The sequence below is a fragment of the Xyrauchen texanus genome, chromosome 13, assembly GCF_025860055.1.
Source record: "Xyrauchen texanus isolate HMW12.3.18 chromosome 13, RBS_HiC_50CHRs, whole genome shotgun sequence".
In the NCBI taxonomy this organism is placed as follows: Eukaryota; Metazoa; Chordata; class Actinopteri; order Cypriniformes; family Catostomidae; genus Xyrauchen; species Xyrauchen texanus.
Window position 1 is genome coordinate 33,084,198 of NC_068288.1, and position 21,959 is coordinate 33,106,156.

Here is a 21,959-nt window from a genome sequence, read left to right on the forward strand (position 1 = left end):
TACGCTATCAATATCCAAAGTAGCCGAACGTCATGTCGCCTATCGCGTTTGTCGCGTTTTTTCTTGAAGTTGGCAGTAACATATCAAAAGTTTTTAATTAAATATAAAGGAGTTATACAAATTTAATCCTTACTGTTTTCTCAAGGAACTTAGCTCCTTCTTTAGGCACTGGATGAGGTCTGCTCACTCTGCTGGAAAATGACTCTAGGGGCAGTGTGCGTCGAACACGTGTTCCACAACAACACTAGGCTGCCCATTGATGCGCCTGCCTAATAATCGGCTTGCTATACTTGGATATTGGGCGATGCCGATTATGTTAAAAAATGCAAAAAATCGGCCGATTAATCGGTCGACCTCTACTTCAGAGAACCGAGGTTACAACCGTTACCCAAAGATCACACTCCTGCTGATACATACTGATCACTCTGGACTATACTGTTGACTTGGTTGGGCTGCTTTGTTGTCTGTATTAAGTGTATTATGTTTGTTGTTATACTGTTTGGTTTGTTTTGTTGACATGTACTTTATATTTGAGTATTGGTTGAAAGTGATATATGAATTAAGCATGTTAGAAGTATTGTAATTATTCATGGAAGTAACTAAGACAATTGCATGACACAGGTTGCCATGTGTTGTCAACATGGCAGTGTCCATAAGGAGGGAATTTGACATGAGCTATTGACATGATTTCAGTCTACATCTAATCTGAGTCTACATAATTTTCATCATATTTAAAAAAAATGCTATTTATGTGTTTATGTGTAAAACTCTTTAAAGTAGCAAATAATTACTGAGTACACCTTTACATTTACATTTATGCATTTGGCAGACGCTTTTATCCAAAGCGACTTACAGTGCCCTTATTACAGGGACAATCCCCCTGGAGCAACCTGGAGTTAAGAGCCTTACTCAAGGACACAATGGTGGTGGCTGTGGGGCTCGATCCAGCATTCTTCTGATTACCAGATTACCAGTTATGGTGCTTAGACCACTACACCACCACCACTCCTTTAATTTGTGTTCTACAAAAAAGTAATACAGGTTTGGAATGACATGAGGTTGAGTAAATGATGACCGAACCATCATTTTTGGGAGAACTATCCCATTAATTTTGTTCTTAAAAAAATGAGGGACAGAGTAGATTATAATATAGAGAGAAAGTGCAAAAGAACAAAGGATAGACAACAAAAAAACAGCAGCATAGAGGTGAAAAGGAAACAAGAAGAGTCTAAACACTTATCTTTTTCTTCTGTTGGTTAAAGTTGTCAATGATGACACCAATGAACAGGTTCAGAGTGAAGAAGGATCCAAAGATAATGAAGATGACAAAGTATATATACATGTAGATATTGTCCTCATAAATAGGCTGGTCCTCAACCTTCAAATAGCAGTAAGCAAAAAGTGACTCATATCATCAAATACAAAAAAAACAACATATTGTTAAAAGAAAATCCAAAGAAACAGTGATAAACTATAAAAACAAACACACCCTTCTGGAATCCACAGCTGCATACATGATGTCCATCCACCCTTTGAATGTGGCCTAGGTCAGACAAAGAGAGAAAATCAGAGTTGTCCACAGCTACAGCATATACAGTACCAGAAATCCGTCTACTATAAGCTTGCTGTTTGCAATGGATACAAGGTTACTGTGGAGCTGGAGGGCGGACCAGGCACGATATTCCGACCCGGCCCCGCCCCCCTCCGCTCCAGTTACTAAGACAAATTCTTATAGGGTTCTTTATATTTGAAAAGATCAATATAGATTTGTTTTGTTTACTGAACAAGTAGTTAGCATTAGGATCACTGTGCTCCAAATTATATAGCCCCAATTTAGGTATTTGAACAGAAAAATTACAGAAAAAATATAACAAAGAAAATTACGCACCACTTGCAAGAGTGCCAGGTAACCTGCACCCACATTGTCAAAATTAATCTTCACATTCTTCCAACGCACTTCCGTGTGGTTTGCGTTGATGAGTGCAAAGCACTCCGTCTTGTTGTTGACCTCATCAAATTTAAAATACTCCTCTGCAGTCATATTGAAGCAGTAGTAGTACTTTCCAGCAAACAGATTGACACCCATAATACTGAAGATCAGCCAGAAGATCAAACACACCAACAGCACATTCATAATGGAGGGAATGGCACCCACCAGAGCGTTTACAACAACCTACAAGAAAACACAGATTGGGGGAGTGGGAATGGAGAATGTTTTGAGAGGGAGGAATATAGAAGACAGGGACAGAAAGAGAGTGTGAGAGTGTGTGTGAGAGAGAGAGAGAGAGAGAGAGAGAGAGAGAGAGAGAGAAAGAGACAAAGTGAGAGGTGTTAGAGTTTATTACTACAAGAGACTGGTATATTATCAACAAAATAGAGCTATCCTGATGTTTAGATGATAAACATTTAATACGCATATCTCCAAACTCTTTATGAAGCAATCCAATTTACACCAAAGAAGGCATCTACCCATGTTGTCATTATATTCAAGTTTTTGATTTTTGACACTTTTCTAATTAATTAGAATATCTTTAAGAGAAACAATCTAGAATCTAGACTATGGATGAATTACAGTAATCTTTTGATAGTTTTAAACATACAGTACTCAACAAAAGTTTTAGGCACTTGGGAATAATGTTGCACAGTGTGGATATCTTCAAAAGTAATGCCATAAATTGTTTTCATTTATCAATTAATGTCATACAAACAAAGCTAAATCAATATTTGGTGTGACCACCTTTGCCTTCAAAACAGCACCAATTCTCCTAGGTACACTTGGACACAGTTTTTCTTGTTTGTTGGCAGATAGGATGTTCCAGGCATCTTGGAGAATTTGTCACAGTTCTTCTATCTATTTCGGCTGTCTCAATTGCTTCAGTCTCTTCTTGTAATCCCAGACTGACTCAGTATACAGTGGGGGTTCTGTGGGGACCATGCCATCTGTTGCAGGGCTCCCTGTTCTTCTATTCTATTTACAAAAGAAATGTTTGGAAGTCTAAAATGTATATTTCCTATTGAAACTAAAGCTGAAAATATAAATAACCATCTTAAGACAAATGTTTTTGTGAAGCATCTTATGTGCCTAAGACTTTTGCACAGTACTGTATGTCCATTTGAAGATAATTACGTATGCATGTACGCATACGAAAATAGTATCATTAACATGAGTAAGTAGATGTACTAAATTTAGTTTATAATTCGGTTTCAAAACAATAAAAACATCTTAATACAAGAGCATGGAGATAAATATACAAATACAACCCCAATTCCAAAACGTTGGGACAGCAAGAAAAATAAAAACAAAAAGGAGTTATTTGTAAATTATATTCACCTTTTGCTGTATTGAAAGCAATACAACTACACATTAGACGTTTACCCTTTGAATTTCATTGATGTTATTTTTTTTAAATGTACAGTAATTTCAAATCAGATGATTGCAACATCGCCATTTCTTCTAATAACACGAATTACGCATTTGGGCACTGAAGACACAAGTTTGTTAAGTTTAGAAAGTGGAATTTTAACACCTGGCCCATACAAACACTGGCTTTTGGACCTGATGCTTTTGGCCCGGATAACACAATGGCTTTGTTTTTCAAAAAAGTTTTGAAATGTGGACACTTCAGGCCTAAAAACACAGTTCCACTATTCTACTTTCCATCTAAGATGAGACTGAGCCCAGAGAATTCGGCAGCGCTTCTGGACAGTGTTGATGTATGGCTTCTGCTTTGCATAGTAAAATCTTAACTTGCATCTGTGGATGCAGCAGCGAGAGGTGTTGACTGACAAAGGTTTACTAAAGTTTTCCCAAGCCCATGTTCATGATTTCCATTACAGATGAATGCTGCTTTTTAAGACGTCTGAGGGATCAGAGATCACACGCATTCAGAAATGGTTTTCGTCTTGCACTTTACGCACGAGATTTGACCAGATTCCTTGAATCTTTTGACTATATTGTGCACTGTAGAGGGTGAAATCCCTAAACCCTTCCAATTTATTTTTGGGTAACATTGTTTTCAAAGTGCTTAAGCATCTGTTGGTAAATCGACAAGTCTTGAACAATCCTTGCTCACTAGGGACTAGGCTGTTTTTGGTGGCTCCTTATATAGTATAGAGTATTATGACACGATTGCCTCATCTGTTTAACATCTCCTGTTTCACACTTATTTAACTCATCAAATTGTTCTTAGTCTTATATTGCCCGTCTCAACTCTTTTGGAGTGCGTTGCAATCATCTGATTTGAAATGACTTTACTTGTGAAAAAACCTGTGAAATTCATGATGTAAAACATCATATAATGTGTAGTTGTAGTGCTTTCAATACAGCAAAGTGTGAATATAATTTACAAATCACTCCTTTTATTTTTATTAGCATTTTTCATACTGTCCAAACTTTTTTAGAATTGGGATTGTATATTGTAACTTAACATATCATAAAGATGACAACACAAATATGTAAACTGGTATGGCATCATCACTAGATTGTGAGAAACTATACTGATCCCCCAATGGAAATTCAATTTTTCAAATTAGAAACAATTATTGAACATCAAAGTGGCAATGGTTATTAAGACAAACTGCAAGAAAACTCTTTCTATATTAAATGTTTAGTAAAAAATGTTTGGCAAACTGGAGGGTAATATAATGTAACAATAACAAATGAGATATTTTTGCTGAAATTAAAGTACAGTAGGAACACTGATTTCTCTCTGTTTGTGAATTACACACTGGGTATCACATGCTCTGCTTCTGTTTGTTTCTCAACACTTACGTGCTACATTATATGCAAGTTTCATATTGTTGTCTATTAAGATGATTGGCTAAAATGTATGCACATGTTATGTAGGGCCCTATGTTTGTCTCATAATTCTGAGTAATTATTGTAAAATTGTCTACTGTAAAATCAAATTAACCCAGAAACCTGCTAAAATTGGTACTTTAAGTTTAAAAACAATTGTTGAATGGGTAGCAACTTTGCACTTGACAAGCGTGTATCAAGTTGTTTGAAACAAGCAAAAGCAAACACAAGCCATATCCAGAGAAAAACTAGTATTCAATTTGTAGACCATTGCCACTTTATATTTCCTACATTAATCCGTATGGCTTGTCATAATTTCTGTGTTTAAATGTAATCGCTTAACATGTTTATTCCTCCTGCCATACCAGTACGCTGCTAAGTGTTACAAAAGCCAGAACCCAGATAATACAAGAAAAAAAATCCCCACTCAGTGGTTGAAATGTGAAGGGAGACATTGTAGAGGAAGTCTCTTGCCCTCCTCTCTCACTCATGGGACACACAGAAGCAGTGATGTAAGCACACTGTCTGATTTGGTGATGCTCAGATAGTGACTGTGCATGCAGTCCTGAGTCCTAGCAGTAGCCATGGTCCCTCTTTAATCCGTTGCATGGACAGTTAACCATGTTAACGATCTTACTAACACATTAATAAATGATCCTGAAATTGCAAATATTAACAATTTTGTTACACAAATCAATGTCATCAATGTTCAATTCAGGCTTCCGAGGTCTTTCATAAATTAATTTTACTTATATTTATGGTACTACTTATCTATAGTATTTTAAAGTGTAGGTAAGATGTGCAAATTAAAAGCTGTGTAAAGACTGGTCAGCATAATCATATGAGCTTGAAAAACAAATGGATATATAGTACAGTGTACAATTAGTACTGTATATCCTCGAGTTATGCAATTTCAAAGAATGGCTATGACAAAGAACAAAGAGGGAACATGGCTTTCTGCTTAAATTGCAGAGAACATGCATTCTACATGACATGCAATGCGAAAGAGCAGATGAAACCAGATTATGAACAACTGAGTGGGTACAAAGAACAGTGACATTTTATTGAGTGAAAGCTCAGTGTCAAGCTACAATAGCATAGTTTGCTTTATAAAGCTTTAAGAAAAGATTATTCTTTAAAAACTATTTAGTAAGTGTTCTGTTAATGTCTTGCTGATGTTTTCATTGTATTAGTCATTAGTCATGCTTAGAAGACAAATAAAAACTCCTGACTATAATAACAAAATTTGATGACATGTTTGACCATGCTGTCTCTATATCTGCTCAAGTTATCTGGATTTTATTCTTGATATTTAATCCTAAAATACTGCCATCTAAACCATTGAACTGTCCTAAAAAAAGGCAAAGGTTCTTGCTTAACTAGCTCTCATTTAATGTGATGCAACTCAAGAAAAAAAAGCTCATCCATTTGATAATCAAACAACCAAAAAAAGAAAGCTGCAACTTGCCTTTTTCTACATTATATAGTATTGTTTGAAGTAGGTCAGTGCAGTGGAGTAAGGATGCAATAATTGCTGAATAAGTATTGGGGTGAACGAGAGAGACAGAGTATGGAAACTGGGGTTCAGGCTTAAGAAAGACTTGAGCAAATGGCAGAGGTACTTTGAGAGAAACAGTGAACATCAGAGGCATTTGGATGCTCGAAACATCACAAAAAGGCCTTCAAACTAATGCTCTTGCATGAATAACTGTGATCTTGGCCCAATTAAAAAACAGAACAAAACATGATTGTGATGAGGCAGCTTTACATAATGCCCCCTGATGTTTTCATCTTGTCTTTATTCTAAAACCATAAGTTTCCCCAAAAGTTGCTATAAGATTAGTTTCTATCAATTGAAAGTGAAAGGATTCTTTTTTGTTATCCAGAAATGTAGCAAATCAATAAAATGAAGGCATATCATACTATTCCAGCTGCATCATGACGCAATGTTGAAAGCGTTTCCATGCGGATATTTTTTAAATGCATGCACTTGAAGAGTAGATTTAGCCAATACAATGTAATTTGGATTTCCATAATCCCAATAGGTTTGCTTATTCCTCTGTAGCTGTGGTATTGCTTTCTGCACAATGGTGTTTTCTCAGCATGCAGTCATGTTCTCACAGAGTGACTGGCATGCATAGGGCAGCCCTGCATCTTACCCTCATGCCCTCAAATCGGGACAAAGCTCTCAGGGGCCTGAGAGCCCTCAAAGTCCTCAGGGACTTTATGGGGCCCAAATCTGAGTAGCCCAGGGCATTAGCTATAAGGCTGACTATAGACACCTATACAAAGAGAGAAAGAAGGTAGGAAGACAGAAAGAAAAAGAGACGGGCCAAAGCATTAGAGTCAAGGAGGATGTCAGGGAGAAAGAGAGAGGACCCTATGTTGACACTGAGCTGGAGAGGCAGTATATAACAACAGATATATACATACATATACAAGGGTATGCTTGGGTATGTATGAATATATATGTGTATTCAAAAACAGAGAAGGAGAGAAGGAGAAAGATTAAGGTTAAACATGGGTTAACCAGTCAGAGTTATAGGTATGTTGGGCGACTCAAATGTTTGCGTTTTTTAATCTTAGCATGTGATTGATTTTTGGTATTGCTGGCAGACGAAGCTTGGAAAGCAGCTTACAGCAAACCTGGAAGGAAACTTGTTGTTGAGATTGAGTTGCAAAAAGAGAAATACAAAAAAGAGAGGTGAAGGGACACATTTACAGAAAAGGTGTGCACAAATTTACAAGCACATTCACTGTACTTTGTATACACAAAATACGCACAATACATACAAACACGAACCGCATACGGTACACACGAGACCACTCGAGAGTCACTAGGATAACAGGGTGGTTTCGGAGAGTAAGGAGGCAGAGAGAGAGAGGAACTCCTGAAAAAGAACAAGAGAGTCCTGACAGAGACCTTACCCTGGCCCCTCACTTCCCGGCCCCTCTTATGCCCCCTCAGGCCCCCTCTGTGTCCATCAGCACTATAGAGAGACAAGGTTACAGTGCCTGTCAGGGACAATAAACTATCAATATGAAAACACGTACGATTATTTAATCAAACAGACTTTTGCATTTCTGAGTGACTTTTGTCCGATGGACGCTAATGTATTAAAGGGCCAATATTCTATACTTATGCACTAGACTTCAGGTTTCTTAAAGGGATAGTTTACCCAGAAATGCAAATTCTTTCATCATTTACTCACCCATATGCCATCCTGAATGTGTATGACTTTCTTTCTTCAGCAGAACACAAAGGACAATCTTTAGAAGAATATTCAGCTTTTTTGGTCCATACAATGCAAGTGAATGGGTGACAAAATGTTGACGCTCCAAAAATCAGCATAAAAGTAATCCATACAACTCCAGTGGTTAAATCAATGTCTTCAGAAGCAATTTAAAAACAGGACCTGGACCTTTCCCAGTACCCACACTTGCGGCCTTGGCCACTACAAGAAGTCTATTAAAGTCACCGCTATGAAAAACAATAGCAAAGACAAAAACAAACAGCACCAACATCGTTAAGTCTACGAGTGTCCCAATGTGCAATCAAAAGTCATACATGTTCAAGTAGGCAGTCTTCACCCCTACTTGAACACTAGTGACCAAATGCCAGAAATACATAAGACAAGTTGGTAAGTAGGCAAGACAAAAACTGCAAGTGGGGGTACACTTTCACATTCTTCTTCTTGTTTTTTGGTGATTCACATTCTTTATGCATACGTCCCCTACTGGACAGGGAGATGAATTTCTAGAAAAGAACTGTCTTACATATTGATCTGTTTCTCACACACACATATCATATCACTCTGAAGACATGGATTTAACCAAAGGAGTCGTCTGGCAAAAAATGTTCACCCATTCACTTGCATTGTATGGACCTACAGAGCTGAAATATTCTTCTAAAAATCTTTGTTTGTGTTCAGCAGAAGAAAGAAAGTCATACACATCAGGGATGGCATGAGGGTGAGTAAATGATACGATAATTTTCATTTGGGGTGAACTATTACATTAAGGTTATTCTATACTGAAGGTTTCTTGTACCACTTTTCCACCATCACTTTTATATATGTCAAATCAAAAGAGCAAGGAAAATTCTGTTTTCCATAATATGTTTCCACTTTTAGTGTCTCTAAGTGAAAAGCCCAAAGATTTGCAAGTATTACCAACAATCCATCCATAAAGAAATAGAAATCAATTAAAGCACTATATTTTAAAAGGGGTTAAAGTTAATAATATTTGCTCAAATAAAACATATTTAAGTTGTAAGATGGAATTCGATAGACTTGTTAAAACACATTAGCTCTTTTGCAACCCACAGAATGTTTTTCTTAGATTTGAAGCTGAATATATATGGTTAAAAAAAATTATTCTGATTGCGTAAGATAGAATATGTTCTAATATCTAAGATTCAAAATGAGTTGCTTTTACTTATTCTTATGCCTGTTATTAAAGGGGAAACATTTATAATACACTTAAAAATGGAGTTTGATCAGATTTACATAAATGCCAATCAAAATACAAACTAAATACAAAATATTTTCAGTACATTTCCATTAATATATACCAAGCGTAAAACTATTTCTGCGATAGCAAACCTTATGAACATGACTAATGAACTCATAATACTGAGAGCAATGCCACTCTACCAATAAATATGTATAATAATTTTAAGACCTGCCTTAAGACATTGTCCACCTTGGAACAGACCATAAGGAGCAAATGGAATAGAATAGAAGAACATTTTGCATTGTTTGCATTGACAAATAACAAAACTGATTGATAAAAAGATTAAAGATGCACAATGACTTATTCAAAACTACTACACAAATCCATCATAAGAGTAGTGTTGCATATTGTGAGTCATTTAAAGGATAATGATAATGATAGTGATTTATGCATATGACTGTAAGTTACTTACATCTACAATGAAGAAGTCCAGCCAACACCATGCATTTGTGAAGTACTTGACGAAGCCATAGGCCACCCATTTCAGTAACATTTCCAGGATGAAGATGTATGTGAAGACTCGATCTGCATATTCTAGAATGACCTGGATGGTTTTCCTCTGTTCGATGTACACATCCTCAAATGCCTAATCAACAAAACAGAGTTTTTCATAGTAATATCTGCATTTTAATGAGGACAGAATTTCTGTCTTATCTTTCAAGAATAGTTCACCCAAAACTGTGTAATTCCAAACCAATATAACTTTCTTTCATCCATGAAACATAAAGAAGGACTTTCGAAGAATTTACTAACCATTCTTTTCCATGCAATTACAATGAATGGGCAATAGAATTTTCAAACTTCAAAAAGGATGCAAAATCACCATAAAATTATCAAAAAACAAGTCATGCAGTGGGCCTGCATATGGAAAAACATAGGTGTGAGTAAATTTTGTCAGAATTTTTGTTTTGTGTTGACAAATTTCAATATGTACTGTAAACATATTTAAGATTTACTGTATATTAAGCCATATAATATTTATTATTATGCCATATAATAGTCATTAATAGTAATTAAATTTGTTTTAATGCTTTTTGGATCAAATATGTGTGTCCTTAAATAAAGAAGATTGTTTAGTCTGCTCTCCCACAATAATGCTTCACATTCAGTCCCTGGCATCACCAAAGTGTGGCACTGCAACCCCACTTTCACTGGCTCACACTTCCACATTAGGGAGTTTGGCCACAGCCCCTAACAGTAGCTGTAAGAGAGGCAGCAGCATCTTCTGCATGTGAGGCCTATTCTACAGCATTTGGCTATGGTCCCTAAGAGCAGACATGAGATACTGCAGCCCCAAGACAGACTGCTGAGGTGGAGGGGCCAATGCAGTGCAATATAGTGATAGCCATTAGCTACCTACATAGATCATATCCAACGCAGCATGCTATGCAGCCTAAACTAACATCAAAATCTACCTGCACCAGTAGCAATACATGTAGTGCTTTAGTATTACACTAATAAGTGGTATGAACGAGGAAAAACACTGTGCCTTTGTACCTTATAAAACTGTTCCAGAATCACTTGCTGATTTAATTCTTACAGCATCTATAAATTGCATTATGTAACAAAATATCAAACAAAGTGGCATTCATTTAAAAGAAAAATAATACAAACACACGTTTCAAGATTTTTTTTCTTCAGTTTGTTAGTTAGTTCTAGCTAGTTCTGATAAAAAGGTATTTTTTTCAGATGTCACTTGGTTTGATATTTTGTATCTAATGCAAGGACATTCAGACATTTTTAAGTGTAGCTTAATACCAAATACGTTTTGCAGTCATTATATGTATAATTGATTTTCAGAAATGCAATAAACGCTTATGAATTGGGAACTGGGTAAAATATCTGATCTGGTTTAATATGTGAAGCATTTGTCTCTGTAACATGTGCATCAATGTTATTATTATACAGAATTTTATTGAGAGAGCAATATCAAATTATATCAGCTTATACTTTTTACAGATAATGTAGTATGTGTGTGTGTGGGGGGGGTTACTAGGAGTTTTTTTAGGTTACAAACTGGTAATTACAAGGGTATTATGCTATACATGTGGTTTATGAGCACATTTCTAGAGTCCCCATAATTCAAATCGCTTAAAAAACATTCTAAATTATGTTTTTTGGAAAATGTTTTTTTTTTTGTGAGGGTTAGGAGATAGAATCTATACTTCTTACAGAATAAAAATCATTATGTCTATAGAGAGCCCTCATAAGGATAGCTCACTAACATGTGTGTGTGTGTGTGTGTGTGTGTGTGTGTGTGTGTGTGTGTGTGTGTGTGTGTGTGTGTGTGTGACCTCACCAGAGCTCCAGAGCTGAGCAGAATCATAAAAATGATGAGTGTCTCAAACCAGTTGTGTTCTACAATGAGGTAGCAGGTTTTCCTCAGAAACCACCAGTGCTTTCCCCAGCCCTCAGTAATTGGCACGTCACAACATTTGTAGCGTGCCACACAAGCTGAAAAACACATAATACACACACTATGATATATGTACTGTAAAGATATCAAAAGGACAGGAGGTACCAAGTCGATACTAAAATTAAAGGTGCACTCAGTCACTCAAACTTCCCTCATTAAAAAAGTTGTACTGCTTAAGAAATAAATCATAATTTTAAAACATATGTATAAAATCATGAGCACTCATAATAAGATAAACCAGTCATATCAGTAACCTTATAAAAGCTGTTTAAAGCTACATGGAGAAAGTCCCCTCATGGGGGCTGTCATGTGTGGATCACATGATCAGCCAAAAATAATTTGCTTAATCTCAGTAAGCGCCCTGTTATTTGGACACTTTCACTCATGGATTAAATTAATTTTAGTGGACTGTGAATAAAACATTTCTAAATTGGCATCAGTAACTGAAAACCACTGTGTTTGAATGTTGCTGCATCCAGGCTGCTAGGTGTCAGTGTAAGTCCAAGACAACATGCATAAAAAATTACTGAGTGCACCTTTAAATATGACACCAGTCTTTCTGTTGTATTGAAAGTACCCAGATCCAACTCAATTCAGTACCGACGTACTCTCTTACTCACTAGCGGATGCTGTCTACACACTTGCACCTTGCAGTAGTTTTTAATTTAGAGTAAACATAAACTGCTTTGTCTAATGTGTGTTATGTGAATGTAAATGTATGGGGAAAACCTCCGGATATGTCTCAAAATATCTGATCTGTGATTTAAGTGTTGGAGTGTAAGCGCTACATTTCCTGAAGCTGTCTATTATGTCATTAATTTTAATCAAATAATAAAACATACACACACAAAAAGAGAGAAAACCACTTACTGCTCGTGGCTCAATAACTTTAATACCTTCATTAAGGATTAACCTTATAATACAGTGAAAAATATACCACTAATTTAAGTACTTTTTTCAGTTTCTGAATATATACTTGGTAGAGCTGTTGGATACACAAAAAAGCTTGGTAACACTTTACTATATGGTTTAATTTGTTAACATTAGGGAATGCATTAGGTATCATGAACAAATAGTAAACTATATATTTTTACAGCATTTATTAATCTTTGTTAATTTTAGCTAATAAAAATAAAATTGTTCATTGTATATGTTCTTGTAAATTCATATTGCATTAACTTATGTTAACAAATACATTAGTATTTATACTAAAATATTAGTAAATACTAAAATGTATTAGTATTTGTTAAAATTAACATCAAATTAGATTAATACTAATGTTGTTAACTAATGTTAGCTTATTGTAATTTTTTGTAAACTATTACTAAATGTTTAATCACAGTTCAATTCATTTAAATCTTTCTTCTGTTGTATTTATTTGTTCTAATGCTTGCAATTTTTGTGTTCCTGTTTTCCTATATTGCTGACTCTTTACTTGCCATGATATGTTAATTTGCCTGTGGTATCTAAATTGATATGAAAATCTTGACATTTTTACTGGTATTGTATCAACCACTAAAATGTTGGTAACATGACAACCCTAATGTACTATATATTATGAATGAAAGCTAAACCAAATGTAATACTCTAACAATTAACCTTAACACATGCAATACACTGAGTCGCTGTAAACTGGGATTTAGCAGAGTGAGACGTACTTTTGCATGCAAAACAAACACGCATGGATTGCTCACCATCAGTCCAGCAAGCCTCTGGATCCAAGTACTCCTCCACCACCTCCACTACAGCCATTTCTTCCTCATCAGGCTTTATGTCTATGGTACTTCCCTCTGAAGAGCTGGTGTCATCCAACTGTAAGGAAAAACACAGTTATATCGACACAAATAGAAATGTATGATTTGTTTTATCCATTACTTTCAATGGGAGACTTCCATACATTTCTGACGGTCACAACAAGGTCAACACAATGTGAAGTGCCTGAGTTCTCCAATCACTCCTTAACATTATCCATGTAAGATCTCACCTCCAGTGAGAGAATTCTAATGTTCTGTAAGTCCACAAAAATCCCCAAATGCAACATAAGCCTATTTCAGCACATGATTTCTATAATTTAATAGATTTACTCACTAGTAGGTTATAAACCAGATACCAGATGTGTCCTAGCACTAACCTTCATTGTCTAGGTGTCTAGCTTAATTAGCATTCACTCTATCCAAGACGTAATTAACCTTGACTCAACACTCACTGAATTAACAAGGTTGAAAACTATCATCTACATATGCAAATCAGACAGTGATGAATAACTTTTTGCTGCCTTTTATGCAAATCAGTTGCTGTTTTATTGATTTACTTTAGCTGCATATTATTTTACTGCACATCTGATCATATCTGTATTTACTTGAATAAATACAGAACATACTAGGCAAGAGCATTACCACCATTACATTCAAATTGTGATGTAAAATTAATTTGAATACAGTTGTGATACATTATCAGTTTTTAGAAATGATCCACATTTTAACAGTATAATGTACCCTTGAACTTGATGCATGTAATGTAGTAATGTTTCATTATACTGCGTATTGCTGTAAAAAAAAAGAAAAAGATGTAAATACTTAATATAACAAATCAAACAGATTAGACCCTACACTCAATTACCTTATATTATAGTACATTATATATTCTATATATATATATATATATATATATATATATATATATATATATATATATATATATATATATATATAGTGTTAAAAATGTGCTCCCTGAAACGTATGTAAATTCTGTAATAAAAGTACAGATTTTCCTACAATGCGACCAAAACCTGAAGTACATGTGTTTATGAGCCATGTCAATAAGGCATATAAACGAAAATCCAATTCTAGGTGTGCATTAAACGATTTTAAAGCACAATGTAGAGGCGAAGTACCACCCCATGCAAAGCTGAGTACATTCAAACCGTTTAATGCACACCTAACCATGGATTATCCTGATTATACCATGTTGCACCTGCCAGCATGTTGCACTCTGTTTGTTCATTGGCCTTTGTTACCCATGTCTTGTGTATTTAAACCCTCATGTTTGCCTTTGTCTGTTGTCAGGTATTGCACGTGTAACCTTGTTGTTTTACCATAGTTTAGTCCAGCCCATGTACATGTAACCTTGTTGTTTTTTGTTCAAGTTTAGTCAAGCCAGTGTCCATGTTACTTAGTTGTTTTGTTCTAGCCATAGTCAAAGTCATGTCATGTTATGTTAAGTCTAGTTTTGTCATGTTTAGTCAGGTCCATGGTTTCTAGTTTTTGTTTCATTCACATTTATTGTTAGGGATTCTGGTTTCACGTTTGAAGAACAAAACTGCACTTGGGTTCATCTCAACTTCATCACCTTCATCTCTGCCTGTTTGTCAACATCGTTACAATAATGTAGAATGGTTGGCACTCCTAAGAACATATTTCATTTCTATTCTTTGTCATTTTCACATAAATGAGGAAATAAACGGCACTGCTGACGTGACGGTAGTTAAAGTGGCACTTACTATTCATGATGTGGGGGAAAACCAAAACCATCCAAAACACTCTGAGACCTGCAGACTTTGGCCTCTGAGACGTAGATATGCTACCCATAAAGGTTGCTCAATTAATTTAAAGGCAGCACAACATGACCTGATGATGTCATGTTTTGTGATGTGATGGGTTAAACCCAGCTCTTCAGACTTGCTATACTATATTTACATCCAGAGGTAGTTTGAACCATGCTTGAAAAGAGGCATAGAACTCTTGAGAGTATGTGGCTAGGTGCATTAATATAGAACAGTGATTAAAACTGACTGGAACTACCTGTGAATTAAATGGTTTTAAAGCTTGCATTCCAGCCAATGAAAATTTTGTATTTGAATAGACCATGATCTCTCTCATTCCTTTTTTGTACTGGAAACGCCTGACCCTAGTAACAGCAGGCCAGGATGACACAGCAGTTTTATAAAACCACTACAAACAATACAATACAAACACAAACGCATTAAAGGCAAAAGCATCAAACAACCCTTAAATATCACCACTACAGTCCTTGCTGATCCTGCCTGGCCAATCAAAAATATAGACCCACCCAGCAATGCTCTGATTGGCAAACAAGCTTGATCTACTGCGATGCCACTGGCTGGCCGTTCAGCACGTGTAGTTCAGCAGTTCTGGATCTGTTATGTCTAAACTGGGTCAAGGTGACCCAGTCTTTTCACAGATACCAGGACAATGACAAGAGATTCTGTATAAATGAAAGTGCTTGCGCATGTCTGTGATATTATAAAACTGTATAATTTTCATTCTCACTTCTCTTCCTGCTTGTCTATATGCTAATTTAATCTGAGGGCCGATTTTCGAGACACAGGTAAACGCTGACAGATATTTCTTGTTTTCTGGATAATCTGGTCTACTGGTTTTGTGCTAAGTAACGAGCATAATCAGCACTCCATTGAAGACATTTTTGTGGCCTTGCTATGCTGTTTGTTTGGAGGGAGAATACCAGCTTTAATATCTTTATATTGTTTGAAACTTTTACACACATGGAGCTAGGCTCTATATCAAATTACTTAGACAATGATAATACCAGTTAGGCATATATTGCGATGATTTTAATGCGCTTTTTGTTTCGCCATTAATTGTCTTAAAAAGCATGTCATTAGACTAGTTTCGCACTCCTTCCATGTCTAATCGCTATATATATATAATAGTATAAGAGCATTAAGTATTACTTTTTTAATAATGTCTCTGTTTTAAACTTCAGAAGCGAAAATGCCTTTCAAAATCCCTCTCCTTATTTTTGACATATATTAAAAGGTTTCAGTAAAAACAGATAAATATTGCTTTTTATTACTATATACAGCCCTGAAAAAAATTAAGAGACCACTGCAAAATGATTTGGTGCCTAGCTTTGAATTGAGTTGTGTTCATTTTCTGTTGTTCAACTCTATTGGTGGGTTACATCTGATGAAGAATATTTTGTCCACTTGTGTTTATAAAGATATTGCGATAAATCACGATTAACTACAAACAGTTATGCGATTAATCACAATTAAATATTTTAGAAAGAGAGACAGAGAGAGAGAGCGAGAGAGAGAAAGAGAGAGAATTGGTGCATAAATTATTAAAAAGAATGATTAAATATAGTTAATTTAGTGAAAAACAGGTTTAGTTGAATACATGCCTTGATTACAATGGCTGTTTGAAGGAATGATTTTTCATCTGATTGGGGAAAAAAATCATTTATTTTTTTATTGTAAACAGCTATATCGCCCAGCCCTACATACACGTGTACAAATACACACACACACACACACACATACAAAGGAAAAACATTACATCATCCTGTGGACTGCATCTATTCTTTGGCTGAGTGGCTCAGCACTCAGCAGAAGCAGCAAGGCAATAAATCACAGGAATAGCACAACTCAACATTCCTTTACTGCCTGCACAGCCTTAATCCACCTATGCTGCTGTAATCTGCAGTCCGTAATCAACTACTGACTCTTTGTCTAGATTTTGCTCTATAGACACATACTGCCTTAATCAGATCATTCCTTCTCCACTTTTGCCATTGTAATTACTGTCTCATATTTTGATGAATAAAAATGTAGACATTTCAGAATAGTGTGCTATTAGTTTCCAAAATGTCACATAAAAATAATTCCTTAACCTCACTAGCTTGCTTGTACAAAATTGTACTGGTCTATAAAATCTGCTAATCTGATCATATTTTGGAGGTAGTATACTACAGATTTTGACGCCTGTGTTTGTCTTGTTTGAAGTCCAAATGCAGCCTCAGGAAATGCATAATGTGGTGTTCATTTCTGTAATGGAACACAATAATTTTTAATGTGCCAGGAAGAGATACTGTGTCTTTGTCAGCGTACACACAAGCCAGCTCTTTCCAAAGAGAAATGATGCTAAAAGCATTGTGGATTCAAAATTATAATCTTTGTGAATTCGGCACTGTAAGCAGCTGCTAACTGCAATGGTTAGAAACAGAAAGTTGTAGAAACAGACAATTAAAATAATATGAAGAAATAATAAGGTAAATGGCCAATTCTCATGAAATGAAAATGTCCTGGTCATATTTAACAGCCAAAAAAATTCTTATCATTAAGCCTACTGTAGACTGTAGACCTTTAAGATTTTTAAATCTTTTGGCCCGGGACAGAATACCTAGTTGTCCCCCCCTTATCGGTGGAAATTGTAATGACAATTTTGGGGCTAAAATGTGCGTAACGGTCATGAAAATAATGTAATGGCAGAAATTTTTATGGCCCTAAAAATAAGCTTCCTCTTCTAAATGAAAAATATAATTTCTAATTTGATTTTTGAGTAATATAGGACCAAGACATTTTCTTTAAAATTTTTGAGAGAATCACCCAAATATAATTTTTGTCTGTTGTTTTTAAATCAGGACCATTCATTCTTTTTCTGAGAGTGTAGAACAAGCCAAAGATTTATGGCGTTTTCATGTGCTGTGTTCAAAACAACCCTATTTTACCTCTTTACCTCCACACATCATCAATTCACTTGTCACTCAATACTCATTCTTACCCACAACTTTCTGTTTCATTTTTGTCACTGAATCTCTACCTCCACTCTTTTCATCATTCTCTACCTCCATACCACTCCCTCATCCTGTGATCAGTACTCACATCTTTGCTGTTTTCCACATCTGATTCACTGCTGAAGTCCTCTGTGTTGAGATTCTCGAAGTCCGACTCTCCCACAGCGATGGGAACCCGTACTGTTAGGTTGGGGTTGTGTATGAAGGACATGGGCTCCTCATCGATCATGTACTTTCCTACGCTACTGCCAATGCCACTTGTGGTGCCATTACCGTTCTTGGGGTAGATAAGGTCACATTTGATGTCCACTCCAGTGTGGTTACCAATGATGTTGAGTTTCTTGTCATACATGTCATCAAGAGGTTTGTCTTCATCTTCCAGAGGTTGCTTCTTCAGGATGTGGGCCACCAGGAGCCGCACATGTATTTTCAGCCAAGCGATACCCTTCTTGATGCGAATCACTGAGATCTGCAGGTTGTTCATCTCACCATCATCATCTGTGGCTGCCAGATTATCAGCACTGAAAGAGCTGAGCAGCAAGGCCAGGAACAGGTTCAGCACCTGATCAAGAGAAAGATCACTTCTTTAGCTTAATAATGTTAAATCTATAGACAATAATGGGCCCGGTCCTTGGGGTCTCGTGGCCTTGGCTTGTGAATGTCTGTGAAGTCCACGAGACCGTAAGGTGTCCATTTTGTTGTTTCATGGTTCAAAAGAATGCTCCCCCTCCCCCTCAAAATGCTCTTTTGCAAAACCTGCTCTGGAGCAGGCTTCACAGTCTAAACGTCATTTTTTTTTTTGGCTGGTGAACACCATGGCTACGCTGCTCCACCAGCTAGTCCAGCATTAAATCAACAGTAATCAACGTAAACTAGCCTGGATCAGCATGGCAAAAGTAACTTTAAAACTCACCACCAAGTTTCCAATGACCATCACCATCATGAAGACAGTGAGACACATTGTTTGTCCAGCCACCTCCATACAGTCCCACATGGTCTCAATCCACTCTCCGCACAGCACCCGGAACACAATGAGGAAGGAGTGAAAAAAGTCGTTCATGTGCCAGCGGGGCAGCTCACAGCTCTCAGCAATCTTACACACACACTCTTTATAGCTCTTCCCAAACAACTGCATGCCCACCACGGCAAAGATGAAGACGATGATGGCCAGCACCAGGGTCAGGTTCCCTAAAGCTCCCACCGAGTTACCAATGATCTTTATCAGCATGTTCAGAGTGGGCCATGATTTAGCCAGCTTAAACACCCTCAGCTGTATGAGAGAGAAGAACAGATGGATACAATCTACAATATTGTACATGCAGTTAACCAACACACATGAAGAAGAAATGGTCACTCAAAACGCACCAATCTGAAGGATCTGAGCACAGACAGCCCCTCTACATCAGCCAGCCCCAGCTCCACCAAACTCAGGCTTACAATGAAGCCATCAAAGATATTCCAGCCCTCTTGGAAATAGTAATATGGATCCATGGCAACCAGCTTAGCGAACATTTCAGCAGTGAAGATACCTGTGAACACCTGAGGTACAAAGATAAGGAAAATCATTAGAAGGTATAAGTTTTACATTTTTTAGTGGTTTGAATGATATCAGAGGAGTGTAAGTTAGCAAAAGGAGATGTATAAACTCTATATACAATACAGCATTTTTGGGCATTATGGAAGTTAGACAGTCAATTCTTTCAGTTGTAGCGTGACCTCTAATGTCCAATGCTTATGTATTAAGTAATACATATGTTACATTATGTACATTAACATTATGTGCAACTATGGTTATATATGTATGACAGCAAACAAGAAAAAAAAAAAAAAGATTCTTACCAGGTTTCCCACAAACAGCACTTCCTCAAAGTGTGGAGACATTGGATAATGCTCCATGGCCATAAAGACTGTGTTCAGCACAATACATATTGTGATGCCCAGGTCTACAAACGGATCCATCACTATCAAGTTCACTATCTCTTTTATTTTCAACCAGATTGGACAACACTCCCATATCAAGAACATGTTGGAGAACTTATACCAACATGGTGGACATTTTCTCTGAGAATCCTCCAGTTCTGTGATGATAAAGAGAAAAAGAAAAGGAGGTGAACAAATGTTGAGGCCCATATTTGAAAGGGATAGTTCACAAAAAAATTTAAATCGTCATTATTTACTCACCCTCACGTAATTTCAAACCAATATGCTGTAATGTTTTGTCCGTGGAACACAAAAGAAGAATTTTAAGAATCTTCACATCTTTTCCATACAATGACAATTCATTGTGCCTATGAAATCAAGCTTTCAAATCAATTATGGTGCAGGTGTAACATCATGAGGTTTGGTTACAAGACAGGTGAGATGTTGATATCCGACCTGCAGGATATGCACTATATTTGATTTGAGAGCTGTGGCGGATAAGGATATTATCAGTGAATAATTACTTAAATTGTGTGGTCGGTTCATTAAACAAAGATATCGTATGGTTTTAAAAGACTTGAATTTGGGGCCTGGGTAGCTCAGTGGTAACGACCCTGGCTACCACCCCTGGAGTTCGCTAGTTCGAATCCTAGGGCGTGCTGAGTGACTCCAGCCAGGTCTCCTAAGCAACGAAATTGGCCCGGTTGCTAGGGAAGGTAGAGTCAGATGGGGTAACCTCCTCTTGATCGGTAGGTATATTGTGGTTCGTTCTCGGTGGGGCGCGTGGCGAGTTGGCCCTGGATGCCGTGGTGGATGCCGTGAAGCCTCCACATGCACTATGTCTCCACAGCAACACGCTCAACGAGCCACATGATAAGATGCGCGTGTTGACGGTCTCAGACGCAGAGGCAACTGGGATTCGTCCTCTGCCACCCGGATTTAGGCGAATCACTTCGCGACCACGAGGACTTAAAAAGCACATTGGGAATTGGGCATGCCAAATTGGGAGAAAAAGGGGAAAAAAGTCTTGAATTTAGCAACTTGTTGTATATTCAACTTTTATATATTTTTATAGCACTTTTTGTGACTATGAACTGTTGTATGGAAAAGATCTAAGTGAAGATACTGTACTAATAAATTATTCAGATAATAAACAAATCTAAAAGGATGCGGGCATAAAATGACGGTGAATAAATAACAGAATTTTCATTTTTAGGTAAACTATTGCTTTAAACATGAAAATATTTATGTAAAATGTATACATAAGTAATGAGCAGCGAGAAGGACAGAGTGACAGACATTACACTATACCTTCCACCAGTGTGTTGGTGACGACAGTCATCGCACTATTAGCTCGCTCTTTTCGACTAAAGGAAGTATTGAGCTGGTCTACTGACACCATAAGAGAACCTGAGTGTTTTCTCTTCCCCTCCACCTCTGTGGTCTGAGAGGAGAAAAAGAACAGTTAGAGGTGAAAAAACATGCAAACCCATGCAAACATACATGCACATGCTGACAAAAACATAAGCACAAAATATCACCAGAACCTCACACTCAACCATAATATTTATTTAGACACTGCTTAATGTTCAGACACATTTCTGGCTTTACTAGAAAACAATTTGATTATTCCAAGACATGGATCTGCAATAGCTAGTTCCCTTAGCAACATCAAACAGTAAGTACAGTTGCTTTCTAAAATCCTACATAACCCTGAATTAAAAAAAAGTTAGATTCCCTTTCCTCACTTCATCT

The 21,959-nt window shown here is 36.7% G+C and overlaps 1 protein-coding gene across 1 annotated transcript in view; it reads right to left on the minus strand.

The window, feature by feature from the left end:
• Positions 1 to 21,959, minus strand: part of scn8ab (sodium channel, voltage gated, type VIII, alpha subunit b) — an 89,278-nt gene that overhangs the window by 20,618 nt on the left and 46,701 nt on the right. Inside the window, exons 13-24 of the mRNA XM_052140308.1 lie at positions 21,516 to 21,648; positions 20,124 to 20,362; positions 19,650 to 19,823; positions 19,198 to 19,554; positions 18,373 to 18,846; positions 13,424 to 13,541; positions 11,613 to 11,767; positions 9,726 to 9,899; positions 6,958 to 7,080; positions 1,889 to 2,173; positions 1,490 to 1,543; positions 1,241 to 1,378 (exon numbers count right to left, since the gene is read on the minus strand). Coding sequence (XP_051996268.1) covers positions 1,241 to 1,378; positions 1,490 to 1,543; positions 1,889 to 2,173; positions 6,958 to 7,080; positions 9,726 to 9,899; positions 11,613 to 11,767; positions 13,424 to 13,541; positions 18,373 to 18,846; positions 19,198 to 19,554; positions 19,650 to 19,823; positions 20,124 to 20,362; positions 21,516 to 21,648 — 2,424 coding nt within the window. The remainder of the gene's footprint in view (positions 1 to 1,240; positions 1,379 to 1,489; positions 1,544 to 1,888; positions 2,174 to 6,957; positions 7,081 to 9,725; positions 9,900 to 11,612; positions 11,768 to 13,423; positions 13,542 to 18,372; positions 18,847 to 19,197; positions 19,555 to 19,649; positions 19,824 to 20,123; positions 20,363 to 21,515; positions 21,649 to 21,959) is intronic.